At 38.0% G+C, this 11,244-nt stretch overlaps 1 protein-coding gene and 1 non-coding gene across 2 annotated transcripts in view; both read right to left on the bottom strand.

Moving 5' to 3' along the window:
* Positions 1-10,657, bottom strand: part of LOC126106507 (actin-histidine N-methyltransferase) — a 469,720-nt gene extending 459,063 nt beyond the window's left edge. The window contains exon 1 of the mRNA XM_049912826.1: positions 10,386-10,657. Coding sequence (XP_049768783.1) covers positions 10,386-10,521 — 136 coding nt within the window. The 5' untranslated portion in view covers positions 10,522-10,657. The remainder of the gene's footprint in view (positions 1-10,385) is intronic.
* Trnat-ugu (transfer RNA threonine (anticodon UGU)) lies at positions 6,826-6,900 on the bottom strand. Its single transcript has one exon. It is a non-coding gene; the product is annotated as a tRNA-Thr (tRNA).
* Positions 10,658-11,244: the final 587 nt, after the last annotated feature.

The following is an 11,244-nucleotide window of genomic DNA, read 5'->3' on the forward strand; positions in this document are numbered from 1 at the left end:
ATAAGTCATAGGGTTAGTATTGCCTCAGGTGTCCCGATATTTCTACGGAATCCAAACTGATCTTCCCCGAGGTCGGCTTCTACTAGTTTTTCCATTCGTCTGTAAAGAATTCGAGTTAATATTTTGCAGCCGTGACTTATTAAACTCGGTAATTTTCACATCTGTCAACACCTGCTTTCTTTGGGATTGGAATTATTTTATTGTTCTTGAAGTCTGAGGGTATTTTGCCTGTCTCATACATCTTGCTCACCAGATGGTAGAGTTTCGTCAGGACTGGCTCTCCGAAGGCTGTCAGTAGTTCTAATGGAATGTTGTCTACTCCCAGGGCCTTCTTTCGACTTAGGTCTTTCAGTGCTCTGTCAAACTCTTCACGCAGTATCATATCTCCCATTTCATCTTCATCTACATCCTCTTCCATTTCCGTAGTATTGTCCTCAAGTACATCGCCCTTGTATAGACCCTCTATATACTCCTTCCACCTTTCTGCTTTCCCTTCTTTGCTTAGAACTGGGTTTCCATCTGAGCTCTTGATATTCATGCAATTGATTCTCTTTTCTCCAAAGGTCACTTTAATTTTCCTGTACGCAGTATCTATTGTACCCATAGTGAGACAAGCCTCTACATCCTTCCATCTGTCCTCTAGCCATCCCTGCTTAGCTATTTTGCACTTCCTGCCAATCTCATTTTTTAGAAGTTTGTATTCGTTTTTGCCTACTTCATTTACTGCATTTTTATATTTTCTCCTTTCATCAATTAATTTCAATATTTCTTCTGTTACCCAAGGATTTATAATATCCAATCTGACTATTGGTTTGATGCATTTCTTCACGATAGTCTAGCCTATGCAAACCTCTCCATTTCTCCCCAACTGTGCAATCTACACCCCGCTGAAGCCACTTAATCCATTCAACCCTTTGTGTGTCTATGATTTCTATGCCCACATTCCATCTATAGCCAAATTCCTTGATGTCTTAAAGTGTGTCCTGTCAGCCACTCCCTTCTTTTGCTCAAACTGTACCATAACTATTTTTGCCCAGTCTGAATTTTACACCCTCTCTATTTCAGCTGCCATTAGCGATTTTGCTGTGCTAACAACAAAACTCATCTTTGTTTAGTGTTTCATTTGCTAATCTAATTTACTAGGCATTGCACAGTTTAATCCGAGTATATTCTGTTACCCTTATTTTGCTTTTGTCGATGTTCATCTCATAACTGCTTTTCAAGACACAACATCCAACTGCACTTCCAACACTCTTGTCATTTCTGACACAATTACAATGCCACTCACAAACCTTTAAGTTTTTATTTCATCTCCCATAACGTTCCACCATTTAGAGGACTGAATAACATGTGGAGAGCCAAGGCCATTCTGTTCTCATCTACTGTCTCAACACATGTCCTTTGACTCTCGTAACTGCAATTCAGTTCCCATAAAAGTTGTCAACGACCTCTTGATTCCTTCATTTGTCCTCCACCTAAAGAATTTCAAAGAGTGCATTCCATTCAGAATTGCCCGATGATTTCTCTAAACCTACAAATGTTATAAATGGTTTGCCTTTCATTTTCTCTTTTAAAGAAGCCTAGTGTCAATTATTGTCTCATTTTCCTCATCTCCTCATTTCTACTAGTTTACAGCATATTTATTACTTCTTTACTTGGCCTTTTGCCTCTTCGATATTTAACGAAGCATCATACACTTTACATTGCTAACATGAGAACTTTATATTAACTGTGTCTTCATCTGTGAGGGGATGTTACTCCTTTGTTATACAGTGAAACCTCTTTATAACATTCCTCCATATAATGTTTTCCTCTGTATTACGTCCGTTTTTTTCGGTCCTCACTAAAATCCCATATAAACAATGTTAAACTTTCCTCTTTACTGAGTTTCCTCTATATTACAATTTCCTCCATGTAACGCTCATATTTTTGGAACCTTGGTCAATTATTTACCTCTTTATAACGTTTAAGTGACTGGATGTAAACACACAGTTTTCCGCTCTGTGGATTCACAATTTGCACTGGCTCAGAAAGCTCGCGCTCAGCGTGTTTCATATGTCAATGGCAGAACCTGGTCACATGACATGTGACGCACATTCCGTTTGCTATCTTTTTGGTGCCATTTCAGTTGATGCTTTGTATTCGTAGCGTGTTGTGTGAGCTGAGCAGCAAACAGTTTGTGTGTCTAGTGAGAGTGTGTCTTCGATATAACTTATTTTTTAAGCTTTCATCAGTGGACATGAGTGAAAAATTGGGAAGAACATTTCTCTGGAAGAGAAGTTTTCTGTTGTTAAAAAAGTGGAGGTATCTCCTGGTGTGAGTCACGTGGAGCTAGTGAAGCAATTTGAACTGGCCCCCTCAACACTACTATGAAAAACAGACCGTCGATCATGGAAGGGTTTGAGAACTGTGGAAATTCTGAACATATGCGTGTGAAACCATCGTCTTACGATGAAATGGGGGAAGTTTTATTAACTTGGTTTCAGCAAGCACACGCTGCAAACATTCCTATAAAATGAACTATTCTCAAGGAGAAGGTGCTTCAAGTATCACTTCAGGTAGGAATGGAAAATTTTAAGGCGTCCAATGGATGGATTGATAAATTTTGACAGCATCATGGCGTTGTATACAAAGTGGAATGTGGAGAAAGTAGAAGTGTGGATGAACCAACTGTAACTCAGTGGATGCAGACTCTCCCTAATCTGATACATGGCAACAAACTGCGCGACATTTATCACACTGATGAGACGGCATGTTTTTCAGTTTAATGCTGGATAAGACATTTACTTTTCATGGGGAAAACTGCCGTGGTGGTAAGAAGAGCAAGGAATGTCTTAACGTTTTGTTGTGTACAAACGCCGATGGCAGTGAAAAATATACAAACAATGCGAAGGCACGGATGACAAGTGATATTTTTACGTGTTCTCAGAGAATTTGACATCAAAATGGGGAGTGCTGCAAGGAAAGTGCTGCTGTTTGTGGATAGATGTGCGGCACATCCACCAGACGTATCCTTTCTGAGAAATGTGAAAGTAATTTTCCTGCCACCCAACTGCATCAGCCAACTGCAACCTTTGGACTTGGGAATAATACACACCCTTAAGGTTAAATATAGGACAGCCCTTGTAAAAAAGGCCTTGCATTTGATGGACCAAGGAAAACCAGGAAGCCAACAGAGCTCACAACTGAAGCTGAATATTTTACAGGCAATGAATTTAACTATGTACTCGTGAAGGGAAGTCAGTGCTGAATCTATTAAAAACTGTTTCACAAAAGCGGATTCTGTGAGAATGAGATGGCAGCTCCTGTGGAAGATGTTGCAAGTGATTTGCAAGAGTTTCAGGAATTAACAGGCAGTGATTCTGTCACTTTTGAGGACTTTTGTGGCTGTGGATGACAACATTGCAACCACAGGAGTACAAAGTATTGAGGAGCTGACTGCAGAGAGAAGCTCGGAGAATAATAGTGGTGGTGGAAGTGACAGTGACAAGGAAGGTGACCCTGTGCCCTCATATACTAAGGCGGCTGAAGCCTTTGAAACATTCAGGAGATATATTATGGGCCATAGACTTGAGGACAAAACGAGCAAGAAATGATTGCCATAGAGTCAAGGAGAAATAGAAAACAAACATGCTTGCTTGAATTTTTTAAAAATTATAGGTACGTGATTTTCAGATTACATAGGTTCCTAGAGTTTTGTGCAAATTTAAGTTCCATTTTATAATTTAATTATTAAAATAATTTTTTTGTAACTAATTCTTTTTTAATCTGTACCACTTACTGTGTTTTTATGTAATATGTGCAGTATATCATAAAATTTGGCTCGTATTCTATAATTGGGTCAACTGAAGAATGGGATACCACCTATCAGCTTTGGACAGTGATGTCCTATCTTAAGAATCTGTTATAACATTTTACAGTACAAACTGTCCACCCCGGTAGCTGAGCGGTCAGCGTGACAGACTGTCAATCTAAAGGGCCCAGGTTCGATTCCCGGCTGGGTCGGAAATTTTCTCTGCTCAGGGACTGGGTGTTGTGTTGTCCTAATCATCTTCATTCCATCCCCATCGAAGCGCAGGTCGCCGAAGTGGCGTCAAATCGAAAGACCTGCACCAGGCGAACGGTCTACCCGATGGGAGGCCCTAGCCACATGACATTTTCATTTACAGTACAAACTGATCGATTTACTTTCACTCATCCACCTACCGGGCCCCATGTTTTAATTACAAAAACTTATCATTTGATACATTGATCATTTGCAATGAATATTATATTACGGTATTGTGAAAATTTAAAATGTCATCTATGGCACCATTTGTCAAAGCTGATTAGTGGTATCCCTATCTTCAGTAATGTCCTATAAATATTGAAGAAATGAGATTTTCACTCTGCAGCGGAGTGTGCGCTGATATGAAACTTCCTAGGCAGATTAAAACTGTGTGCCCGACCGAGACTCGAACTCGGGACCTTTGCCTTTCGCGGGCAAGTGCTCTACCAACTGAGCTACCGAAGCACGACTCACGCCCGGTACTCACAGCTTTACTTCTGCCAGTAGTTTCCTATAAATATTATTTGGAACCCTTCCTCTTTATAGTGTTTTCCTCTATACAGTGTTCAGAATCTGTGGTCCCTTGAAAAACGTTATATAGAGGTTTCACTGTATTAACAATTTTACAAATCAGTACATATAATAAACATAAGATTTTTTTTTTTTTTTTTTTTTTGCGTGTAAGCCGCCTTAACTCTACAACCAACCCCCAAAGCCCCATAGGTGTTATTAGTGGTATGGCACCCCTCCACTCCCCATTCTTGAAGGAGGTTTCAATTTGGAACTACAGGGGTTGTGTTCTATGATACGGGAGTCAAAAGAGAGCAACACACTAATTTACTTCTTTTGGGAAGACAGTTAAAGAACTGGAAATCAAGTGCCAAATTTTCCTAGAAAGTTCAAGAATGTTGGAGAATTTGCCACAACGATTGTGAAAATGTTTCTCAAATGTTCTGATGAGAATACAATTCAGATAAGAAGAGTATACACAGGTGATGGCAAGATGTGTGCATCAGTATACTTTTGGAAATTTAATAGAGTGCATCAAGGAATTGCAAAAATAGTAGAAAGTAATAGCAACACCTCAAAGAATGTAAATTGCTTATGGTAGTGAACAGTGTATTATGCTGGACTTTAATGTGAACATTTAACAGTATCACACAACACAAAAGAGGAGGGGATCTTGTCAGTGGTGAACTGAAATGAAGGAACAGAGAGAACGGCAAAGATATGAAATATATGCGGAGCAAGAAGCACATTTAGCTGTACAATGGAAGACAATGAATAATTTGCGAGAAAACTTAACAGATGAACAGTGAGATGAAATTAGAGAAGAGCATCGAGCGAGTTGCCAACAAGTTCACCTAGAGGAAATGTCTAGGAAGAAAGACTTTGGAATGAAGTAGGGTTACAGCAAGTGAAGCTCATGAACGACAACAATCACAAATGGGTGAATAAAACATTAGTGTACAAGAAGTAGAAAGCAAACAAGTAGAGATTACTGTTTGGCAGGCAAAGCACTCCATTATCATCCCACTAAGGAATACAAGAAACACAACCATACTATCCACGGCAGAGCAGATCAAGCGTGTCAGTACCTTGGTGCCAAGAAATTCAGTAGACAAACACCAGAAAGTGTTGCATGTTCCATAGAGTTCTAGAGTTTTCTTTAATGTTCTTAAATTTTTATGGATGTTTTGAAATGTTCTGTGTTTGTAAATGTCAGTCTTTATCAAATATGTTGCACAATTTATTGTAACAGTTTCTGCTACTGTGATCATATCATAAAAATATTCTGATACAAATATCGACATCGATAATCTATGCACATATGAACATAAGTGTTCACTTGCATAGGTGAAGAAGAATATTCATGCTAATCGTCAGCTTTAACGAGTGATATAGGAAACACACAACAAACGTTGCGAACATCATGCCGATTATATTGTCATATCAATGGCAATTTTTTTCCAAACAGGCTACACTAAAGATGAGTGTGTAACAAAAGACAGTTTTTTTTTCTTTCAAATTTAGTTGTATGTCACAGCAGCCATTAACATTAGATCACTTGTCAAAGTCAACACCTGGTATAGAGTATTCCTCTTGACCCCTCAATTAATGATTTTGGATTGTTCTCTTATGTTTTAGAATATTCTCAGTGTTCTGTAAGGGAATGAATGAGTCAACGACCATGGTCCTTTATTTCACATAAGGGTACTCTTGAATACTTGAGCGGATTTAAGACTACTTAAGACCGTTTTATGAGGTCTTTCTCATGTAGTTTATGATAAAATAAATTAAACAAAGGAAGTAGGGAAGAGAGGGAGATGGCTTAGGACAGTTAGATGCAGTTAGTGAATTGAAGGAATAGGGACGATTAAGCTATCATTATTTCAAGACATTAGACAGCATTTTTTGAAGTGATTACCCTTATATCTGCACCCATTTCTGACAAACTACAGAAGCATGTGTTCTGAAAGAGTAGTTATAGAGATGGAGGTATTAGTCAGTGGGTGCCATCTATTTCACTTCTTTCTACCTATGGGACTAAATCTTGCAAACTAGTCCTCGCAGGCTAGGCTCAATACTTATAATCCAATTGCTCAAGAATATTAATGGTTCTGCATCTGGTTCATGACAGTCTTAGCCTCAGGATACTTTGAATTTACAACATTATTTATTAGTGTGGAAGCAACAATATTGGAATGATAATTAAATGGACACCCTAGCTGCAAACAGGCATTGATGTACTTCATTGGGGACATGTTGAAAATGTGTGCCCCAACCGGGACTCGAACCCGGGATCTCCTGCTTACATGGCAGACACTCTATCCATCTGAGCCACCGCGGGCACAGAGGATAGTGCATCTGCAGGGACTTATCCCTTGCACGCTCCCCGTGATATCCACATACCCAACATGTCCACACCACGGTAACTGTTCTTTCGGGAACAGATACTACCGTCATACATAGTAACAACAATATTGGACCAGCAAATTCAAACAATCTTTGAACAATGTGCAAAACATTAATGCCATAGCAAAAATCATGTTTTAGAAAAATCTGTGGTTGCTTACAGCATTATGAATAAACTGAAAATTCTGGTTGATGAAAAAAAAAATTAAATAAAAATTTAAAAAATTGCCCAATACAACAAGCATATGGAATGCTCATTAAAGATGTCATAGGAATCAGAATTTTCTACACAAACCCTAACCAGGGCAGCTACTATAATCTTAGTGGTGCTTAGAAGCAGTTCTTTTTTACACTTCAATTGAAACCACTTGCACTGCAGACATTGACACGACTTCTGATGTGAATCAACCAATCTAGGCCCGTTTGGGGGGGGGGGGGGGGGGGGCAGCACAGCAACATTCATGAGATACTACCAGTGAAGGTTATCATCAGAAGCTGGAGTTTTTAATCTAACATGCTGTAGCAGAAATATTTAGAATATACTACAACTGATGACGTGAGGTTGTGATTGCTGAAGAGATGATTGTAAGTTGGAAATTCAGTTTAAGAGAAGCCTAAAGGATTTATTGGTGGCCAACTCCTTCTACTCCATTAATGAATTTCTTAGTAAAACCAACTGATTTGTATATAAGTACAACATAACTTCTGCACAATTTCAGTGCAGTAATGTGTTCACTGAAAATTTGTATGTGTGTGTGTGTGTGTAAGTATAATCTAACTTCTGCACCATTTCAGTGCAGTAATGTGTTCATTGTAAATAAGTATTACAGTAGTTGTATTACATGTTTATTACCTGATAAATAAATAAAAAAATTTTTTATTTTAAATTCAGTGCATTAGTATTTGTAAAATGACTCTTAGTGTTCATTAAAAAATGACGATCATTCCACTTGGGACCTGTGGAATGGTACATTAGCTTATTTGTTTTAGTTGTAAATATTTTCTAACATGTTCCACATCCTGGAGGACCTCCTCACTACGGATCAATTGGAATGAAAGTAAATCTAACTAATCTAAAATCTAATGGAGTAATTACTATAGAGGATCACACAAGACCCATACAGCTCTTTTTATAAAACAGTAATATGACCACAAAGTGATGAGACAATTATCTCAAACATTATTTTAGAGGGAAGCCAAGGTGTATGGACCTTTTTATAAGATTTCATTGTAGTATGTCCTAGAAATCAAAGACGCTATACTAGGGGACACGTCTTTTCCTCTCTCTGTCTCTCTGGAGAAAAACTGTCTATAAGGGCTAATTCTTAAAGTAAAAGCAGTAACCAACCAGTGTTAGTAATGTCACTTATTATAAGAACAATGAGTGCCATTACTGGTTTTAACCGATAGGTTCACCATATTTTGGACACCAACAGCTGTTTGATGACAACCCTACTGGTTGAAGACTATTGACGCACTGTTTGTTCTTAATAAATAGCATTTTTAACCGTGGCTAGTTGCTGTGTTTACCTGATTATAGAAATTAAACTGTATTTTTACACAGCCACAATCTAAGAAATTTTCGATTTAATGGCATAAAGTTAATTTCATTTTTAAGACCTTCTGGTACATTCATCCAGTCAATTACTATCAGATACAGCAAAACAGGTGATTTCTCTTAATTACAATGAGGATAAACTGTTAGATTGTGACTAGTGAGAGCATATATGTCACACTGAGCATTACATTTATTAGAAGAAAAAGTGTACACAATGCTCATAGTAAGTGACCCTGAACTATGAGTACCAACAGAATAAACCAAATCCCCAATTAGGCATGCTGACTACTGAAGAGGCTTCACGTAAGGTGAGAAAGAGAATGTGGCAAGTGATTTAATCAAACAAAATGTAGAACACAATTTATGCCTCCAATAAAACAAACTATTCCTGTAATCACAGCCTGGCAAGAGCATCAGAAACACAAAAATTACAAGGTGTGTGCAAAAGAGACCTGTGCAATCCCTCCTTCCTACAATTGAAGGTTAGGCTATGGTACTTATTTTCCTCTACTGGCAACATACAAATGTACTTTCATTTATTCCAAATCACCTAAAATTAACATTATTAGGTTTCATTTTAAGTTTCAGTTGGGACCAGGAAATATCCCCCCCCCCCCCCCTCCATCATCAAAGTTTGGATGAAGCATTACGGCACAAAAACAGTAGGCCTACAGAACCTTGGAAACAAGTCACAATTTGCAGGCACTCATTCTACAACAAACAGTTGCCTACAGGTGAGCTAAAAGTGGTCAACAAATCCGTGCAGGCATAGCCCCTATTTCAATAACTATCTGCAAACCAGGTATGTTCCCCATTCATGGTACTGCCATGGGATATACATGTTAAATTGACCACAATACGTGAGTTTGAGTGTGGGAGTATCATGAGACCAACAGGCTCGGTTCACAAGAATGTACAATAGAAGTGAACTGGTCACATCATTATCACAGTAAAATGCACACACATTCACAAGCTTCAAAGCTGTAATATAAAGTCCCTATGATATCTACCACATCCAATTTCCACTTGGAAACGACAGAAATGTTAAGTGTGAAACAAACCCAAATAGTAATAACAACTGCTATACAATTGTCCTGATTTTCCATTCACCACTACAGGTTTATTACATGTACTACTTCACTATCAGTCACATATTGCTTCTCGTTTCAATGTGCCTCCGTAGTAATGACATAAAAATGTTAAATTATGGAAAAGTGAACATCTTTACAGTTGCGATCAATAGTTTTTGTTTCGATCGGCGGAAAATATAATAGTCAGAAAATTGGTTTACGTGAAACAATATGTTCCGAAAGTGTGATGTTCATCATCCATAAACATGAGGTAGAATGGCAAGAAAGACTGACATTTCTACAGCAAGAAACCATACATCATCCATGAGAGTGCGAATGACGCGAACGAAATTCTAGCAGTTTCAAGTACGCGCTCATTTCGTCAAGAATTCTTAAATCTTGTTTTTAGCAGGCTCTTGTCCTTCACTTTATACGCCGTGGCCTGATGTATGAACCACGTTGTCAACCAGAACGAAATTTTTGAGAAGGAAAAATGTTCAAATTCGGTAGTGCTCATTAGGACTTTCCCTTAAAAATAGCACATACACTGGCGACCTACTTCAACACAGCACCAACAAAATAAACATCAGAGCTACATAAGAGATTCATTCATCATTTGTAATTATATTTCTTATAAGCATATCGTGCTGTGTAGAAAAACTATATGAAAACATTATTGAGCTTACGGAAATCATGTCCAGTTAAGTCAATGTAACTTCTTGCCCGGATGACACACGAACGCACCTTCTACACAAAGGGTACAAGAAAAGTAAACACTTCAAATCAGGCTTACCTTTTAATAGCTTCTCCAATACTTGATTTAGTTCATTTCTTTTCTGACGAGATAGTTTCCGCGGTGCGCTTGTTTCGTTACTCGATTCTTGTACTTTTCCTCTGCCTCCAGATTTTCCGTGGCCCTTTTTTCCCATTATCTGCAAAGACCGCGTTTAAGTGACATAATACGTTATGATCAATAAATTACAGTCTCTCCCATCGAAATGTTTTGAAATCAAAATATAGCAATAACAAAGCAGAACAAATCAAAGATTTACTCTGCGCTCTCCACAGATGGAGCGCGATGTGATCCACAGTGTCAAATCCAAATCCGAGTATCGATGGCACTCCGGTGCAAACCTTGCAACAAAAAGACAGGAATCGACAGTCAATATTTACCAATTCCAAATGAAAGAGAAAGAAGGCCAAGAATTATTACGAAAGTAGAGAATATGTTTGAATGACATAGCAAAATAATTTATTCATCTACATTTTTCAAAATGCTGTGGTACGCGTGGTAGAGGACACGCCTATTGTATTAAATTCCCTGACTTGGACACTATCTACAACAAACCACTAGTATGCTGGTAAATCAAAGAGTTCGGATATGTTATCCATATCTGAGTCAGTGAGACTGTCTTAGATGTTTATATAACGTAATTAACTCTAGGCGTGACTTAATAATCATATGGCCCTGTAATTAAGCATTTTTTTTTCATTTTGTGAAGTACACAACCTTATTTCCTCCCACATTTAGATCTTTAGATCTAGATACTTACCTTGACACATGAAATATTGTCAGAATCGGAACCAACGTTTGTGCAACCTTTATGAATTACAATTTTACAAAGATAACTGTATTACTGTATTTTTGAAGA

The sequence above is a fragment of the Schistocerca cancellata genome, chromosome 10 (genome assembly GCF_023864275.1).
Source record: "Schistocerca cancellata isolate TAMUIC-IGC-003103 chromosome 10, iqSchCanc2.1, whole genome shotgun sequence".
NCBI lineage: Eukaryota > Metazoa > Arthropoda > Insecta > Orthoptera > Acrididae > Schistocerca > Schistocerca cancellata.